Genomic DNA, 20,286 nt, shown 5'->3' with positions numbered 1-20,286 from the left:
ATCAGTAGAGGGATTGTGCTCACCTGGGAGTTCTCTGTACCAGTGAATTTACGGGTCTAAGCCTGTCCTATCTGAAGCAAATAGTCAATCAAGAGCTTTTTCTTCCTTAAGGTAGAATTTCTTTTTCCTTTGGTGTAATACCCCCAGCTGACTTATTTTGTTAGAATGAATAACGTACACATCTTTAAGCTATTCTTCCCATTCTGAGATAACATAATAATCCTGTAATTCTCTCTTCAATGAGTGTCTTACTGTTAAGGGAACAAACCTAATTCTTTCCCTTGCCCGTCTAAACTTAGGGCAGGAAGTCTATCCTTTTTCGTTTCTTTTTTCTTTTTTCTTCCATTCTTATATTCCCCAGAGCTCCTAGCAGGGTGTCTTGTACACAGTAAGGATTCAGGAAATATCTCTTGACTGAGTGACAAAATCGCTGGTTGCTCCCTAAATGAGCTTGAAACTTATTGGCTGTAGTCAGCAAGTTTCTGGTTAAAAATTAATGAAGCTGCTTGGCAGTTATATAGGCATCTTTTTCAAGCAGCCTTCCACAGGCAGCCTTTGCGCTCTCTGCTTGAATATTATCAAGAGTAGAAGCAACAAAAGGCCTATAAGCAAGAGGTCAGAGTTCAGTCATCATGGCCAGTAGGAGATTGTTTCAAGTTTGCTTTTGCCTTGTTACACTGATAGCAACAAATTTGAGTTTGGAAAAACTTTTGCAAATTACTTAGTATTCTCTCTTTTATACCTCATCCTGAATTTATTGTATTCCCTTTTTACATCTAGAATAAAATATAATGTAATCACATTTACTTCACAAAAACAGTTCACAGTAAACAGGAAAAAGGTATTAAATAAACCTAAAATGTGTATATCTATAAATAAAACTTATTTTCTAGCTGTGGAAAGCAAGGTTAAGTGGATATGAAGAGGCCCTGAAGATTTTCCAGAAAATAAAAGATGAAAAGAGTCCCGAATGGTCCAAATACTTAGGATTGATCAAAAAATTTGTGACCGATTCCAATGCAGTGGTTCAACTCAAGGGATTAGAAGCTGCACTTGTCTATGTTGAAAATGCTCATGTGGCTGGAAAGTAAGTAGTTTCTTTCTATTTGTTCTGGGTCTGGATGGCTTCTTATATACAGGGTGTCCCAAAAGTCTCAGGACAGTTTTGAGCTAATAAACCTGTCCTGAAACCTTTGGGACACCTCATATGTTATCATTAGTTATTAACATTTTAGAATATTTTACTGGAATTTTCAGTTTCTTGGATTTAGAAATAGTGGAGTGATTGACAGTAATTACATATGGTTTTATAGATAAAGTCTAGGCTAGCTTTTATTCAAAGTCTCTATGTTAACTTATGGTTCACAAATAGAAAATATACTTGGAGTGAAAAAGAAGACATGACAAGATTTGGGGTTTATTTGAATTCTGACAGGTAAACAGATAAATGTATTTTCCTTTGGGTTTTTTTTTGGGGGGGGTTGGTTTTGCATCTTTCTTGAAGCCTTTGTTCTGGAAAATAAAATGAATTTTTGTTTTTAACTGTGATTTCAGGACCACAGGAGAAGTTGTGTCAGGGGTCGTGAGTAAAGTGTTCAACCAGCCAAAAGCCAAAGCAAAGGAGCTTGGCATAGAGATCTGTCTGATGTATATAGAGATTGAAAAGGGGGAGGCTGTGCAAGAAGAGCTTCTGAAGGGCTTGGACAGCAAGAACCCTAAAATCACAGTCGCCTGTATAGAGACGCTGAGGAAAGCCCTCAGGTGAGCAGCGGCCTTTGGGAAACTTTAACAGCCCTGTGCGCATGAGTGTGATGAGGAGCCAGTCTCTGATTGAAGTCAGTCAAGCCTCAGACAGAAATGGGAACCACTGGGACTTAGCATGCTCAAACCAGTGTGGGACTCAATAAGCCCAATGTCTCTCAGTGTCATGGTTTCTCAGAGAGCTCTGTGTAATGAATGATGAACTTTAGTCCTCGTTTGTCTCACTATCTTGACTCAATCCCTTCCTGATTAAAACAGATCAGATTATTACTGTCCTCAGTTTAAAAATTGCCCTTATTTTTTTGTGTGTGGGAAGAGACTACCTCACTGAAATAAAGCACCTAAACCATTTCTCCCACCTCTATACTGTCAGCCCTTGTAGAGCTCAGTGGGTTGAAGTGTTGTCTAGATGCAGTGTGATTGGGCTGAGACTACAGTCTTTTGTCCTACGGTTAGGCCCTCTTGCTAAAGCAGTAACTTATTCAGTGCTATCCTAAAACAATGCTGTGCATCAGGGGTGTCAAACTCAATGAGAGGGCAGCATATTGACTTAGAAAACCACAAATTAAACATTTCCCAATTCCATTTTAGTCTGATTTGGGCCCGCACACTCAGAACTTGGGCTTCATGAGTGTGACACCTCTGCTGTCTTTCATAGGAGCATACCAACTGCAAAACAGAAGAAAACTTAACGCTGCTGTGCAGTAGGTTATTCAAAACCCAGAATTTCTTGCTGGCTTTAAATGAACTCTTCTATGAATGGTATCTTTCTTGGGAACAAGCAGCTCTAAGGTGCTGTGGAAATCTGAATTAGACAACCAGTAGTTTGTTCTCCTTTGCAGGTCCTGTGATCTGATACCATGTCCCCAGAAGTTTCCATATCAGAGTAGCTTCAGTGAAATGCTGTGTGGGAGGCACATTAACACAGTAGTGATCATTGCTGCTTGTGATCTGGCAAATGCCCTTAATCTTTTTAAAAAGTTATTGTCATGAATATTTGTACTATGAAAGTATCTAAACTCAGACTCCATAAAGCCCTACCAGGGCACGTGTGGTCCTCAAGTGTGGCCCTTTGAATCCAAACTTCACAGAACAAATCCCCTTAATAAAAGGATTTGTTCTGTCAAACTTGGACTCAATCAAAACACAAGGACCTAGAAGGCTACATATGGCCTTGAGGCCGCAGGTTCCCCACCCCTGCACCTAGCCAGTTATTTACATCTTCAGGGACTTTTAAAACTTTCTTACAACCTCACTTTGGCTAGATATAGTATCGTATCAGAGTGTAGTAGATATTTTTCTTGTAACATTCATTTACTATGAGACTTGAAAAATAAAATATATGTTGTCTTTGGAAATAGTCATTAGTAAATTCCTAGCTAACATTCTACAGATGTTGGGAAGAGAACTGACTGGCTGTTTGGTCTCTGTTTGTGCCAGTAGAATTCTTATGGCATATATATGTGTGTGTGTGTGTGTGTGTGTGTGTGTGTGTGTGTGTCCGTGTTTGTGTTCACGTGTATATGTATGTATATATGTCGGTATGTATATATGGTATGTAATGATCTTCTAAATTTAGCATCTTGGAGTTTAAGTATTATAAATTACTCAGACTTCTAAATTTTCTCCACATTTTGCATAAATAGTGTTTAAGGTGAAAACATGATTATATTTATTTTAAAATGAGTTTTAAACTTTTAAAACAACTTATAGACTCTAGCTCCTCTTAGAGCCCATTAGTCCAGCGTCTCGCCCACGAGAGCCCTCTTGCCTATCGCATGTTACAGTGGTATCAGGGTGATGGGCATTGCATGGAGGCAGAGGGTCCCAACTCCTATTCTGAGTCCAGGAGTGCTACTAGAATCTCCTCATCCTTCTGTGACTCTTTTTGGGATTTGGATGGAGAGAAGCACCTATGTGTCGTTCATGGTGTTCCTAAGATCTAGGGCTGTCCCAATTTAGTCTGGTCCTTCTGCAGCTCAGAAGTGACTTGAAACCCACAATTGGGCCTGAGAACCAACCCTTCTCTCTTGAGTATCCCTGAAAACTCTTAAGGCAAGTCTAGATCTTGAAGGTCATATCTCTCCAGGGTTATGGTGGACAGTGATCTTACTCTGTTCTAGCCTGTTGGTTGATAGTGATTCCAGAAATGTCTTCATTCTTATTCTTTGAACTAAGTCCCCATAGCTTTACATGACCAGTGCCTTCTAGTTATTTGTTTATAGGCATGGAACCCTCCATTTTTTTGTGGTAATTCTCGAGTCTTGCCTAAGTAACAAAACAAATTTATTCTGTTTGGGCCTCGATACCTGGTTTCCCTGCTCCCCTCTTCATGATGTGTGAAATGGATGGGAAAACAGGCCCTCATCTTAAGAGCGGCAGAAGTAACTTGTTGGGGAAGATGTTGTGGTCTTGAAGCTTCACGTTGCTCAGGTCCTGTGATACACTAGAAGCTGACCCTTGAAGCAGAATCAGCAGCACTTTTACTAAGGTGGTTCTCACTGTTCCCGTGACACAAGGCTAGAAGAAACTCTAAATATTATATCCTAGATGACTAATGTCTAAAGAGTTATTTCTACAGTTTTTTAATATATAAATTCCATGTCATGATTAGACAAACAGCCTTATGACTTTTCCGTAGTTAGTGCAGTGGTTTTTAACCAGGGATCCTTGAGTGTGTGTGTGTGTGTGTGTGTGTGTGTATGTGTGTGTGTTTGTGTTTTCAGTTTTAAAAAAAACCTTTATGTTTTTCCTGTCAAGGCAGAACGGAACACAAAAGAGCACACTAGTTTTGAGAACACTGAATAATAGTAGGTCAAGTTCCTTGATGTCTAAAATGCAAGTTAGCTTAGATGAACTTTATGCTGTTCTGTGTTCCCAGTGCCTTGCCTTCTTCATCTTGCTGATGCCCTGTCAAGCCCTAACTCTGGATCAACTCCATCTTCTACTCCTCCTCCTGGGGGGAGAGTTACGTGGCAATTCTAACCAAATCTAACCATGAATTCATGCCATCTCAGCTGGACCTTCACTGTTAAGACAGTCCTTTAATTCCTTCCTAATTGATTCTCTATCCTATTCCCTCCAGAAGCTGTTTCAGACCTTCTCTTCTTTCCTCAAGGCTCTCACACCCTGCTTCCCCTCTCAACAAAGGACTTTGCTTCATACTTGACTGAAACAATAAAGGCCATTCTCCTTTAGCCTCTTCTTTTCTCCTACACATTTCATAACCCCTTGACATCAACCCTTATTCATCTTCTTCTTTATTCCAGTCTCTACTAGAGAGGTGGCCTTTGCCCTAGCCACTGCCAACCCCTTCTACTTGTACCCTTGATCCTATCCCTTCCCATCTTTTTAAGTAGATTGCCCCCACAGGCATCCTCTCTCTATGTGCAACCTTCCTCCCTGCTGCCTACAGATCTTACCTATCCTTAAAAAAAGAAAAAAGGCAAAACGAAAGCCAAAATTCGTCACTTGGCTTCACCATCCCCATCCCCCACCCCCAGCGGTATCATCCAGTAGCTCTTCTCCTTTTAAGAAAAAAACTTTCCTCTACTTCCTCTCCTCTCACTCATTTCTTATATGTTTAATTTTGGTAGTATTTCAATATAATTGGTTTCTTTTGTAATATTTTTTATGCATTTAAAAACACAAGAAGGAGGCTGTAGATGTCACCAGACTCCCAAAGGGGTCTATGACACAAAATTAAGCCCTGAGCTGGTAGATTCCATCTTTCTCTTGCTTGTATTATTTTTAGTAGTCATTGCTAGAAGCAGCTGGTGGGACAGTCAGTCACAGCGTCAACAGTAACATTTTGAGGACTTATTGACTAAAGGCGGGGTTGTGAAGTATGTGAAATAAACAGCCTGGGAACCTCAAAGACCATCTAGTCCACTTTACTCCCATTACAGATGAGAAAACTGTGTCCCTGGGAGTGAGTGAGCTGTGGAGGCAAGATTTAACCCTGCGCCCTGTGTCTTGAAGGCCTTTGCTCTGTTCCTTGCTGAGTATCTGATTCTTCCTTTTGGACGCTGCCTTACGATTCTTTTCTAACACTGTTGCCTCTCTCCCAAATCTACTCTTTACAAAAACGTCACAAGCAACCAGAGAAGCTACAAGCAACCTATTGGAAAGTTAACAATATAATGACACTTGGACACTGTTTTGAAAAATTAAATCGAGCATCCTTGGGAGTCTGTGTGCGCCCTCCCTCGTCCCCCAGAAATTAAATTGAAATGAATTGAAGTTAAAAAATCAGAATAGATTATAGGTTTGCTGGCTCAAAGTTTGGTTTGATTCACCAAGCTGGAAGATTTACATAATTAGATAACTATACAGTGATGGTTACAAAAGCATCTTGCCTTTCTCCCAGGCATGTAAATTATTTGGAATATTCCTCACCTCACCAAACCCCAAAGCATCAGTGGGTTTGTTTTTGGTTTTAGACTATGTGCTGCCAAAACATTGGTCTTTATAAAATTCAAAAAATTGATAAGCAGGATGATTGGGTTTATTAAGTAAAACGTCCTGAAAAGCTGCTGGTCTAGATTAGCTTCATTATGATGGTAGGAGCTGCAGGAGAGAAGAATGTTTGAGATCAAAGGCAATAGAGAACAACATACTTGGAAAACTTGTTTCTGAATGTCTGTAAAGATGCTTCTGGAGACCTGTTTTCTTCTTTGGCCTTTGTCTCTTTGTCTTCCAGCTCTGTCAGGGTAGTGGGGACTTGGTTGTGTGTATTAGTCAGCAAGCATTTATTAAGTGCTGATGGGCCAAGTTCTAGGAATACAGAAACAGTTCCTGCTCTCAAGGAACTTACATTCAAGAGCCATGTACGTCTACTTTTGTGCAGAAAAAAATACAAAGTATCTAGGGAAAGAGAGCACTGGGAATGTGTGTAGATAGATAAAAGTTTGAACTGATCAAATTATTTCTATATTTTTCAACCTTTTACTTCTAGTGAATTTGGTTCAAAAATTATCTTACTGAAGCCAGTTATCAAAGTGTTGCCAAAACTCTTTGAGTCACGAGAAAAGGCCATTCGAGATGAGGCCAAATTAATTGCAGTGGAGATTTACAGATGGATTCGGGATGCTCTGAAAGCTCCGCTACAAAATATAAACTCTGTCCAGGTGAGGCCCCACCGCCTGTTTTTGTCATCCTCTGGTACAGAAGAGAGGGCTGTGTCATGAACATGTGTCTCCAAAATCCATTCTCAAATTTTCTTTGTCCTTGTGATGTCCTCAGAGCATCATTAATTTTTTTCCTGTGCTGGTGCTCACCCCCATCTGTTTACTACCACTCTGGCAACTAATGGGATAGAACATCCTTATGTGAGGTTGTTGAAGGACGGGTCTTTAAATATGTCATATTAGGCTTTTATTGTGTGGAGTTACTTTTTGAAGGACACAATATGACTCCTAAATGATGCTTTGAAATAACGGGGCGGCTGTGTGAATATCTTGTTTTCATTTTTTATAACGATAACAAGTTAGGAAGGACTTTTCCCCCCCTCTTGCTCAGTGGTTCATAATAAACACAGTGACTCTTAAAAGTTCAGGCTCTTCCTTGTGGGCAGCTTGAAGCCCAATGCCCTAGAGCACACTGGATGCAATTTAGATTTTCTTTTTTCATTTTGTTGGGTCTATACAGAATAAATGGGTTGAGACTGTCATCTGATGGGAACATTGTCTAGAGATGATGGAGATTTGGAAATAAGTTCTAAAACAATGTATGGTTTTGTAGTTGAAGGAACTAGAAGAAGAATGGTGCAAACTGCCCCCAGGGGCTCCTAAACCTACTCGGTTCCTGCGCTCCCAGCAGGAGTTGGAAGCAAAGTTGGAACAGCAGCAGTCTGCTGGAGATGCTGAGGGAGGTAAGCTCTGCACCCTCCTACTGATCAGATCCCCAAGCCTCCTGTGGTCTTTCTCCTCCTCTCTGCTTACTGGCCTCCCCGGCTTCCTTCTTAATTCTAGCACCTTCCCTCATTCCTGCTCTTCCTGAAAATGCCTTGTTTGCTTGTCTCCCTCATTAGACCGTGAGCTCCTTCAGAACTTTGTGGTTGTTGTGGTCGAGTCCCTTTTCAATCCACTCCAACTCTGTGTGACCCTATTTGGGGTTTTCTTGGCAAAAATACTGAAGTGGTTTGTCCTCTCCTTCTCCAGTTCATTTGATAGATGAGGAAACTGAGGCAAATGGGGTGAAGTGACTTGCCCAGGGTCACACAGCTAGTAAATGTCTAAGACCAGATCTGAACTCAGGAAACTGAGTCCTCCTGACTCCAGTCTCGGCACTCTAACCACTGCACCACCTGACTGAAATGACTAAATAACCTCTTCCTCGAGGTCAGACACTGTCTTTTGCCTCTTTTTTGTGTCTCCAGTACTTAGCAGAGTGCCTGGCACATAGTAGGAGCCTAATAAATGCTTATTGACTGACTGACCTACCTACCTCTTCCTTTTTTTTCCTCTCCCTATTGACGTTCTATCTGTCCTTTAGATTCAATTCAGAAGCCATCTTAAGGCATCTTTGTGTGTATATATGTATTATAGCTGTCTGCATTAGGGTCTTATCTTTTTACTAGAACATAAGCTCCTTCAGGGTAGAGATGTCTACATTTTGTTTCTCCTCTGGCACTTGGCACAGTACTTTGTATACAGTAGGCATTTAATATATGTAGCCCTTTGGTTTTGAATTGTGAAGCTGATTTTTTTACCTTGATATGTATAAGAGACTAGCAAAGGTAGTCATATCATCTAAGGCTACTAGGAATCAAGAGAGGGTCTGTTGGATGCCACTCATGTGGCTGTTCCCCATTCTGTCCCTGAAGATCCAAATGAGATATAGGAAAGGATTGAAACTTCTTCTGTTTTATTTCCTAAATTTTCTCCTCTTTGCAGGAGGTGATGATGGCGATGAAGTGCCACAAATAGATGCTTATGAGCTGTTAGAGGCTGTGGAGATACTTTCTAAGCTTCCCAAAGATTTTTATGACAAAATTGTAAGTTACCAATAGACTTGTTGATTTTGAATGACTTCGAAACAATCACTTATTGAGTTATAAATGCTTATTCGAGCTTATTCCTTCTTACACTCATAGGAGAAAATGGTTAAGAGGGTGTCCATCATGTGAAAAACTAGCCACTGAGAGTAGTAAAGCTTGGGTTGGTGTGTGATGACTGAACTGGTAGTCGTGCTAAGGCTTTGAACACGCTCACCACATCATTGCTGCAGCTGTACTAAGGAATTTCTGTGACAGTGATTCTTGGTGACATTTCTTGGCTATTTGAGACTTTTGCTTAGTTTCACTTTCTTAAATAAATACATACAATACCGTATGGCAATTCATACTGTGGTGCTTGCTTACTGAAGAACACTGAAAATTAGATTACCAAACTTCCTTAAGGAAAATAATTTGTGAAGAAAAAAAATCTTGACATAGCCCTGGTGTTATAACTGTGGTGCTTCAGTTACAGCTGAATTCCTCACTTTGCCCTGCTCTTCGTAACCACCATGTTGTTCATGCGCTAACACTCGTCTCTATCAGGCATAGAGGCTGAGCTTTTCTACTTGTAAATACTGTATGAGCTTTATATGACTTTTGCTGTGTCCTCTGCAGGAGGCTAAAAAATGGCAGGAGAGAAAAGAAGCACTGGAGGCTGTGGAAATACTGGTGAAAAACCCCAAACTGGAAGCTGGAGATTATTCAGATTTAGTAAAAGCACTGAAGAAGGTAAATCTGGGTCGTTGGAGTGTTCAAAATGTGTCTTCAAAATCAAGACATTAGCATTGCTTATCTTTCAAACAGTTGCTATTTTGTCTTCAATATTATTTCTTTATAGAGGTATGATTAGTAACAGTGGAGGGGAAGAGGGGGGTGATGATAGAAGGGAGGGCAGATTGGGGGTAATCAGAAACAAGCACTTTTGAGGAGGGACAGGGTCAAAGGAGAGAATAGAAAAAACGGGGGGGGGGACTAGGATGGAGGGAAATGCTAGTCTTTCACAACGTAACTATTATGAAAGTGTTTTGCATGACTACTTGTGTATAACCGATATCAAATTGCTTGCCTTCTCAATGAGGGTGAGTGGGGAGGGAAGAAGAAAATAAGTTTGAAACTCAAAGTTTTAAAAACAAATGTTAAAAATTGTTTTTACATGCAACTGGGAAATAAGATATGCAGGCAAAGGGGTATAGAAACCTATCCTGCCCTACAGGAAAATAGAAGGGGATGGGGATGGGGGTAGCGGTGATAGAAGGGAGGGCAGATTAGGGGAAGGGGTATTCAGAATGCACACCATCTTGGGGTGGGGGGAGGGGAGAGATGGGGAGAAAATTTGGAACTCATAGATGTTTCTTCTAGAGTTGATTTTATATTCCCTTAGGTTAGTTTGGGATGTTGATTTTTTTCCCCCAGATATTTGCAGCAGTGGGCCATAGTATTTTCAGACCTCTAGCATGTAACAGACGATGAGATAGCTTGTTATGAGGAGGGTTTTTCACTTCTATAAATCTACAGAATGGCCTGTTTGAAATAGGTTCCATTTAACAGAATGGAGTTCACTGTAAGAGCAGTGCTTTTGTTTTCAGTGTCAAATGGGCAAGAGGATGTGGCTCTGGTTTTGAATTATTGAGGCCTAAGATGAGTATGATTTTATACTTTATACTTAATGGCTTTCATGAAATCTGAAAATACAGCTCTAGCCTGTGGGGATAAGAGTACAGACTTTGGAGACGATCTGAGAGGAGAAACCTCTGCCTCCAGATTTAGGGTATTCTCCTTCATTGTAGGACTTGAGGAAAGGTGATGGGTTGGACCTGATGCCTTCTAAGGTTCCTTCCAACATTAAATTGGCACAGGGCCTTGCAATGCTCATTGACTGACTGAGAGCCTGTGACTGTGTCCTGCATTTGTAAAGTGAAATAAATCATGAGAAACATTTAAAATATCTGCTTGTGCAGACTTCTGTTATGAGAGTATAGCAAGCTTTGTTAATGAGTGATCTTAGGATTGTGAATCTGAATCTAGCCTCATAGCATGAATCTTATAGCTCTCCATAGGTAATAGAGTAGCAAAATCCAGGGTGAAAGGAGACCTTTTTTTAAAAAATTTATTTATTTTGATTAACAATCACTTCCATAAGCTTTTGAGTTTTAAATTTTTCTCCCCCTCCCTCTCCACCTCTCTCCCCAAGATATCGGTCTGATATAGGCTATACATATATATTCCTATTAAACATATTTTCACTTTAGTGGTATTGTAAGTAAGAATTAGAACCAGTAGGAGGAACCACCAGAAAGAGGAAACAAAACACAGCGGAAGAAAAAAAATAGCAAATAGTATGCTTCGATCTGCATTCAAACTCCATAGTTCTTTGTGGATAGCATTTTCCATCACGAGGCCTTTGGAGATGTCTTAGATCCTTGTATTGCTGAGAAGGGTTAAGTTTATCAATATTAGTCATCACACGACGTGGCTGTTATTGTGTACAACGTTCTCCTGGTTCTGCTCACTTTACTTAGCATCAGTTCATATGAGTCTTTCCAGGTTTTTCTGAAGTCTGCCTGCTCATCATTTCTTAATGCACAGTAGTATTCCATTACATTCATATGTCACAGCTTGTTCAGCCATTCCACAATTGATGGACATCCTCTCAATTTCCAGTTCTTGACCACCACAAAAACAGTTGCTATGAATATTTTTGTACATGTGGGTCCTTTTCCCATTTGTATGATCTCTCTGGGATATGGCCCTAGAAGTGCTATTGCTGGGTCAAAAGGTATGCACATTTTTATAGCCATTTGGCCATGGTTCCAGATTGCTCTCCAAAATGGTTGGATCATTTCACAACTCTACCAGCAATGCATTAATATTCCAATATTCCCATATCTTCGACCTTTTCTTTTATAGGCCTGATTGCTACAGGAAAAAGTGTGCCAGGCCAGGGCTGTTGTCCTGGCTCTGATGCTGACTAGCTGTGTTCATCTGGACTTGTCATCTTATCTCTGATCCTGAGTCATGAGATGGGCAGAGAGTGCTAGGTACTTTCTGGGATCTTCTCAGTTCTAGTGGTTTCATTGTTTCACTCCTTCTACTGTGAGCATCAGGGGAAGAAAATCCATCCCTTCAGGTGTTTTCTATTTTGTCCTTTAAGTTTTCAACATTCACTTTTATGAGATTTTTGAGTTCCAAATTTTTTTCTTCCTCCCTCCTCTCCCTCCTCCCCCAAGACAGCAGTCTGATATGTTATACATGTACGATCGTGTTAAACATATTTCCACATTAGTCATGTTGTGAAAGAAGAATTAGAACAAAAGAGAAAAATCACAAGAAAGAAAAAACAAACAAAAAGAGAAAACTATGCTTTGATCTGTGTTCAGACTCTATAGTGCTTTCTGTGGCTGTGGGTAGCATTTTCCATCATGACATTTCATCTCTTTAAATTAAGACTAGAGATCATAATATTTGGCTACAATTTTTTATAAACATGTTTCAGTTGTATGTTATAGCCCTTTCATTCCCTCAATTCCCTTATGCCCAGTGAAGAGAAGGGAAAATGGTGAGAAAGAAACATCAAAAAGAGAGTAAATTGAAAGAAGAAGAAAACTTGAAGGAAGAGATTCTTCCCATCTCCCTCTCCCCTCCTTTCCATGCCTAAGTCCAGCTTTGGCATTGGGAGCATGAATCCCTGTAACTGGTTTTCTTTCCTTAGTGTATATGAATTTTCTTTTGTTTTTTGGAGTCTCTTAGAGTATACTTTTCAAATGAATTTTTGGCCTACTGGATTTCTAGTTTGTAATTTAATTCCCTCCATTAAAACCAAACTTTATGTGGTAAAGATTTATAGTTTCACATGTAGTCCTCTTTTTCTACATTTTTATAGGGAAATATTTGTGTTTGTTGATGTATCTCAAGTTCATAATTGTTAAAAAATGGAAAATTCTTTAAAAATAATGTTCAGGCATCCTGGGGCTTGCCTTTTTAAAATCACTTTAACTTTTCTAAACTTTTAAACTTTTTGTTATTGTTCCTTTTTCTAAAAAAAATTAAATATCCAGGTGATTTATTTCTTTATTTTTCATTTTTCCCACTAGTATTTTTCCCCTATTACTCGACTTGTAGAATTTTATTGCCATTACATTAAGTACAGTTATGCTTTTTTTAAAATAAAGATTTTTTTAAAATTTATTTTTATGTTTAATACCATAAATATTGTGGCAGAGATATACATTTTTCTTTTGTTATAATTATATGAAATATTAAAAATTATAGTTGAAGATTCTCTAAAAACTGAAGCATGATACACATGTAACCTATCATTATTATCGTCGTCATCATTATCATCTCCAATTATATTTTAATAGCTATTAGGCACGAATGGGTTTATATAATGGAGAAACTAACTAGAACGGGACTCAAAAGAGACTTGACAAAGTGAGGTTGACAAACCCACCTGCTCCTTCAAGGAGATGCTACAATAGCATTGGAAACATCTAGATCCCCTAGGGGACGTCAAGAAGGACCTGATAGGTGTCCATACAGCTTTTCAGGTCTCACTTTTGCCCATGAATTCAGGCCAAAAGATCATTAATAGGGGATTCTTCAGGGAACTCCTTCCAAAATTAGTCTTCCTCTAAGCCCCTGTTACTTTCCATATCTTATTTTAAGGGAAGTTTTTATACTTGTCACCCACAGGGGAGCACACACTGCCTCATTTCTAGACTCTTTACCATCTCCAGAAGGGAGGAAGTCAGGTTTTTATGTGCCTTTTGGCCTTTAGGAAAAGGACAAAAGAAAAAAAAACTATTTGACTTAAATTGTGAGGGGATCCCCAAAATTCATTTAGATGCTGAAGAGGAATATACCAGAGGAAATATATAATGGCTCAGCACATGGACTTTTGTGACTTTTCAGAAATTTTTTGTGCTACTTCTAGGGCTGTATCCCAAAGAGATCATACAAATGGGAAAAGGACCCACATGTACAAAAATATTCATAGCAGCTCTTTTTGTGGTGGCAAAGAATTGGAAATTGAGAGGATGTCCATCAATTGGGGAATGGCTGAGCAAGTTGTGGTATATGAATGTAATGGAATACTGTTGTGCTATAAGAAATGATGAACAGGCTGACTTCAGAAAAACCTGGGAAGACTTGTATGGTCTGATGCTGAGTGAAGTGAGCAGAACCAAGAGAACATTGTACACAATAACAGCCATGTTGTATGATGACTAATACTGATAAACTTAACCGTTCCCAGCAATACAAGGATCTAAGACATCTGCAGGGGCCTCGTGATAGAAAATGCTATCCACATCCAAAGAAAGAACTATGGAAGTTGAATCGCTACCTTTTATTTTTCTCTTCTGTTTAGTTTTGTTTCCTCTTTCTAATGGTTCCTCCTATTGGTTTTAATTTTTACTTACAACACCACTAATGTGAAAATGTGTTTAATAGGAATGTAAATGTATAGCGTATATCAGATTGTGTGCCGTCTTGGGGAGGGTGATGGGGAGGAAGGGGGAGAAAAATTTTTAACTCAAAAGCATATGGAAGTGATTATTGATAAATCAAAAAAAAATTAAGAAAAATTTTTTAAAAAGGATAATAAAAAAAAATTTCTTGTGCTAGACTAGAATTCTTGTGTTTTGTTTTCAGGTTGTTGGAAAGGACACTAATGTCATGTTGGTGGCTTTAGCAGCAAAATGTCTTACCGGACTTGCTGTTGGACTCAGGAAGAAGTTTGGTCAATATGCAGGCCATGTAAGTAGTACTCCATTGGATGTGGGGCATCTTGGAACCAGCAGGAGAAATGATAGGCCCCCCTTTTTTTGTTATCTGTACTTAAAAAAAAAACCAAAACCTTTTGACTGACAAATGCTCATAGCCTATGTTTTAAAAGAAAAATTACTTTATTAATAGAATAACTTTTAAATATTGCTTCACATTTGTTGTATTCTCCTCAACTATCATGTTGGTGTATATACAAATGAACAGTCATTTGTAACAAGTAAATTGGCTTTGTTGATATTGAATTGGGTACTCAATCAAAATGGTTTAGTTTTATTTCGCTGTTTAAAAATTACAATGCCTTTCGTGTTTGGTTGCACAGATACAAATGAATTATTAGGGTATGAAATCTCTCTTAACTAGGCAATTGAGTTCAGTAAGTTCAATAACTTATGTATCATTTTTAGCAAACTGAGACCATTCTGTATAGTTACATCTCTTAATTGACCTTGGGGTTCGAGGGAGATTGAAAATCCAGTGTGGAATAGTTGATACAGTTTGGCATTCTGTTCTGGAAAAGCCTTAGTTTTAAACGGGTTCAGGTTCTTAGCTAGTTGATCATGTTATTGCCTAGGTTAATGTTATAATAAGTATTGAACCGAATCCCTCTCATCAGGGGTGTGTTTGAAAGGATGTGGCTATAGTACTTAGCATCACATGCTTACAATATTTAGACCTTGCTTACTCACTGCATTAAAAATAATCTGTACAACACCAGCTGACTAGATAATGACTGACAACATCGTGGGTTCAGAATAAGCATCAGGATCCAATTTTTCTCAGCCTTACATTATCTTAGAGAATTATGCAATTTTTATGTAACTTTTTCTATTAGGGGCAGTTTTTTCCCCTGAGTTTTATAGTTAAACTGAAGGTGTTAAATTTCTTTTTAGTCTGAAATCTGATGGTAACTTTGTAACTAATTTTTCTTTAGAAACTGAAGAATGCTATAAAAATAACATCACAATAGAAGAAAATGTTGTGATAAAACTAGAGCATTTTTTCTTTAAAAAGAATGTGAAGACATTACTTATTTAATGTCTTAAACAATACAGTGACCTATCTGTAATCATTATGTAAATATTTCATAAATTGACCTAAGCAATTTTATGGCTCATTTTAATAGATTTATACGAGCACTTCTTTTTTTAGATTTCAAGTTCATGGCTTTTTATTTAAAAAAATTTGAATCACACTTACTAGCTCTGTGACTTGAGGCAATTCACTTAACCCCAATTGCCTCACAAAAAAAAAATTGAATCCTATGATCTACATTTTAACAGTTGTTGCCAGTTAGTACTTATCTCTTATTTCATGAACCATTCATGTAAAATGAATTTCCTTTATGTACCAGTTTTGAATGGGACTTTTGGCCTTTGAAAAAGTGCTCCGTATGGTTCCACAGGTATTGGGAATGTGGGAAGGAAATAGTGAAACATCTGACTTGACAGATTTTTAATTGTTGAATTTGAATAAGCTGATGTAGCTATGAGGTTTTTTTATCCTTTTCTCAGCCAGGTTTTTTCATTTCTCCTCTCTAGTGGGACAAGGTGGATCCCTGTAAATTTGCTTATATATCACAGCTCATTTCCTTTCAGGAATTGTGAAATGGTCTCGTTCAATTTGAGCTGCCCCTTTTTGCAGGTAGTGCCGACCATCCTGGAAAAGTTTAAAGAGAAGAAGCCTCAGGTAGTCCAGGCCCTCCAGGAAGCCATTGATGCCATCTTCCTAACTGTGAGTTAGTCACATCCAATACTAAGGTTGCTTTGATTCAGAATCGATCGTGTCCGTTGTGTCACCCTAACTTATTCTTCCCTAACTGCTTTTAAAGACCACTCTGCAGAGCGTCAGTGAGGATATCTTAGCTGTGATGGACAACAAAAATCCAACCATCAAACAGCAAACATCCCTTTTTATTGCAAGAAGTTTCCGACACTGTACTTCTTCCACACTGCCTAAGAGTCTGCTCAAGCCTTTTGTGCTGCTCTCCTGAAGGTATGGACTGAAGCTAGAATGTTGGCAGTTTGTGTTAGCAACATTTATAGACTTTCATTATGTAGTGATGTCCCTCAATGCACTGGGAACTGAAGTAGACTTTTTTTTGAAATATCTCTTTGCTGTAACTACTCTGTAGGAAAAGACATGGGGTGATTGTGATCAGTGGAGCATCTAATGATTTGTCTCTCCTAGCTGTTTGGCTGGGACAGGACAAGAATACTCATGAAAACTGTTGGCATTTTAAAGCTCATTTGAGAGGTAAATGATGGAATCAAAGGCTGCATAAAATACTGGAAGTTCACTGTGCTCGCTGTGTATCAGTGGAAGTAAAGTCATATGTTGCTCCCATGTTAACTTCGTATGTGTTGATTTGCCTCCATTAGTCCGAATTGAGCTCAATAATAGCTTTTTTTTTTAATGATTTCTTTCTTTTTTGGGCTATAGCACATCAATGATTCTGCCCCTGAAGTTAGAGATGCTGCCTTTGAAGCATTGGGTACGGCTTTGAAAGTGGTTGGTGAGAAAGCAGTAAACCCTTTTCTAGTTGATGTGGATAAACTCAAGCTTGATAGGGTAAGTTAATAACCTAAACTGGATGATAGTGAAGGAAGACTTTTTTTGCCTTATTTTTCTGAATTGGAAAATATATATTTGAAGGAAGAAAGAGCAGAGTGGGAGAACTGCTCTAAGGAAGTCCTTGTTAGGATTTGAACTTCTGGTCACAGGCTGTCTCAGTCAAATTCATTCATGGATAGAGGCAGCTAGATGACATAGTGGATAGAGCACTGGCCCCTAGAGTCAGGAAGACCTGAATTCAAATCTCGGGCATTTATGAACTTTGTGACCATGAGCCAGTCACTTGACTTCTATCTGCCTAAATTTCTTTATCTGTAAAGTAGGGATAATAATAGCACCTATCTCCCTGGGTTGTGGTGAGAACAAAATGAGATATGTGTGAAGTGCTTTGCCAAACTTACAGTGTAAATGCTAGCTATTATTTTTCGACATGTTTATGTGCCTACTATATGCATGGCCTGAGGGTGCAATGACCAAAATCAAAAATGTCCTTGGCTCAAGGAGCTTCATTTTACTGTGGGAAACAACATGTATACTAATTAGCTGGTATCAAATAAATACAAAGTAATTTATGGAGTTGGTGGTTGGGCGTTAACAATTGGGGCATTGAAGAATAGCCTCAGACAGAAAGCACCATTTGAGTTGAGCCTTCTTGGACATGCCCTGCTTTAGCTGCTTTCTGTCTGCATTGCTGTAAGTCTCTTTCTCCCATTTGTAAGCTCCTCCATTTTGAGGAAGGGCCTAGAGCCATCATCCTTTATTCTCTGAAGTTTAATACCATGCCCCTGTGGGTACCTTCCCACCTCCCTTTTATATGTTGTCTTCTCCCCTTAGAATGTAAGGTCCTTTGGGGGAGGGGGTAGGTTTTTTTCTTCTTTTTTAAAATTTGACTGCTTAGCACTTAGTACTTACTACTTGACTCGAAGGATCTAAGTGTTTCTACAAGGAGAGGGAATGAGACAGTACATTCACTTTTCCAATCTGGCTCGCCCTTCTAAATGTGATTGTTAGGAATAGCACTATGTGGCAGATACAGGCTGTATAACCTGTGTCTTCAGTACACAGGCAAGTAGCGTAACATTGAAATTTGTTGATTTTTAACACCTTCTAGAACTTGACTGAGAAACATCTCCTAAGAGGTTTGTCTTCCTTTAGTACGGAAGGTTGCAAGTACATTAGGGTGAGATTTACATACAAATTCAGTGCACAAACTTCTTGATATGCATCTGCTACTACCTGTGTGGGTTCAGTTTGAAAGGAAGAATTCTCTTGGAATTCTGAAATAATCAATGTTCAAAGCTGTCTTATCAAAGCATAAAGTTCTGTGACTTATCTCTTAAAATTGAGTTTAATGACTTTGCTGTCAATATCACTGCCCAGATCAAAGAATGTTCAGAGAAGGTGGAGCTGGTATATGGCAAAAAAGCAGGAGCCGCAGCTGATAAAAGAGAGTCCAAAGCACTTCCTGGGAAGACTGTTGCTTCAGGAGCTGCAGGAGATAAGGATGTGAAAGATGCTGCAGCACCCAAATCAGGGCTTGTGAAAAAGGCACCAGTCACCAAGGTAAGTCAGCAGGTACATCTTTGGACATGAACCGTTTACCATCAAGGAGTGGAAGGCTGAAGCAGCTTCCTGCCATTCTTCTGTTGGGGAACCCTTTGGGTGGCAGGGTGCTTTGTGGGATAGCGTGCCCACCTCAAAGTCAGGAAGACCTCTGAGCCATCCTGGCTTAGGTGACCCTGGGCAGATGACTAGAAGTCACAGGGAAGGGGCTGCCTTGCACCTACGAGGGCCTTAGACAAATAGCATCAGAGATCTAGGCATTACCCTTGGTTGTCCATTCAGTTTCTTCATCCTAAGTATTTTGTCTCCAAAGAAGAAGATGCCCACCACCAACAAACATGGCTGTCAGCTTTGTTACCAAGAGCCAAAATCATCTGTACTTAGGAGAGATGTCTAACAGTACCTCCTGATGTATCGTTGCTTCAGACTATCTCCCTTGGGGGCTTACTGTCTTGTGATGCAAAACCAGACCTCATCTGCAGTGCTGGGTTCAGTTCTGGGAGCCCCAGCTGGAGGACATTGATAGGCCAGAGAGGACTCAGAGGAGGATAGCCAGGAGAGTGAGAGTTCTCAAGATAGGCTGAAAGAAACTAGGGATAGTTCACCTGGAAAAGAGATGATTGAGAGTGAGGGGCAAGGGCCGTAAGGGAACTCTGTTCAAGATTGAGGGGTCTGTCATATGGAATTAGAGCTTGAGCCATTCTGTTGGGCCCCAAGGGTCAACAGTGGGAAGTTACACGAAGGCAAAATTAGAAGTAATGTTGGGGAAAACTCACTGACAATTAGAGCTGTCCAAAAGTGTGGAGTGTGAGCTCTCTTGAGAGACAGTGGTTTCAGCTTAGTGAGGAGGAGGTTGGAAGCCATGTGGCAGTAAGTTGAGCAAGGGGGAAAGGCATGTTTGGGAGGCTTGAGGAGGGAAGAAAAAGTTTGAAATAACTTCTGAAGAGTGAGGGAGTTAAGAGGCAGCTAGGTGGTGCAGTAGATAGAGCACCAGCCCTGGAGTCAGGAGGACCTGAGTTCAAATCTTGACTCAGACTAGATACTTGACACTTAACCAGCTGTATGACCCTGGGTAAGTCACTTAACCCCAGTTGCCTTGCGAAAAAGGGGGGGGGAGTTAGGAGTAAAAGAAATTACTTTGGGCCCAAGTGAAGTTAAGAATACCATGAATTCATAATATACTCATTTGGCATGATTGTTAGACTGCTTCCAAGCTCTGTTCAGCTCCTGTGAATAGAGCAGGAAGAGTCAGGTAGTGTGAAGCTGAGGACAACAGGCTAAGGGATTCAAGAGGAGAGGACATAGAAGACTTAGAACAGCAAACTGTAGTGTCCAGATTGGAAACAGAGGAACATGGACCCCAAGCAGAGATAATGCCCCAAGAAAGCACTGAGGTGGGAGGGATGGGATCCAGGTTGGGGTGGCTAGAGCACAGCCACTGTGACTTGGATGGGTAGAATGTTTTGAGGAAGTAGATTTCAAGGAGCAGAGCTGATGGAGTGATGGAAGGATAGAAGCTTTTGGACATGTTGTCTTAGAGAATTCCCTGGGGTGTGCAAAGATTAGATGGCTTGCCCAGAGTCACTCACGAAGACATTCTGTGT

At 39.7% G+C, this 20,286-nt stretch overlaps 1 protein-coding gene across 1 annotated transcript in view; it reads left to right on the top strand.

The window, feature by feature from the left end:
- Nucleotides 1-20,286, top strand: part of CKAP5 (cytoskeleton associated protein 5) — a 97,015-nt gene that overhangs the window by 27,631 nt on the left and 49,098 nt on the right. Inside the window, 12 exon segments of the mRNA XM_078148538.1 lie at nucleotides 894-1,087; nucleotides 1,555-1,761; nucleotides 6,719-6,890; nucleotides 7,504-7,633; nucleotides 8,658-8,758; nucleotides 9,377-9,490; nucleotides 14,414-14,518; nucleotides 16,190-16,279; nucleotides 16,377-16,518; nucleotides 16,521-16,540; nucleotides 16,988-17,116; nucleotides 18,500-18,682. Coding sequence (XP_078004664.1) covers nucleotides 894-1,087; nucleotides 1,555-1,761; nucleotides 6,719-6,890; nucleotides 7,504-7,633; nucleotides 8,658-8,758; nucleotides 9,377-9,490; nucleotides 14,414-14,518; nucleotides 16,190-16,279; nucleotides 16,377-16,518; nucleotides 16,521-16,540; nucleotides 16,988-17,116; nucleotides 18,500-18,682 — 1,587 coding nt within the window.

This window comes from Phascolarctos cinereus, unplaced genomic scaffold (genome assembly GCF_003287225.1).
Source record: "Phascolarctos cinereus isolate Bilbo 61053 unplaced genomic scaffold, phaCin_HiC Scaffold_9;HRSCAF=440, whole genome shotgun sequence".
NCBI lineage: Eukaryota > Metazoa > Chordata > Mammalia > Diprotodontia > Phascolarctidae > Phascolarctos > Phascolarctos cinereus.
The sequence above is the reverse complement of the archived record's forward strand: the minus strand, read 5'-3'. Positions and strand labels throughout refer to the sequence as shown.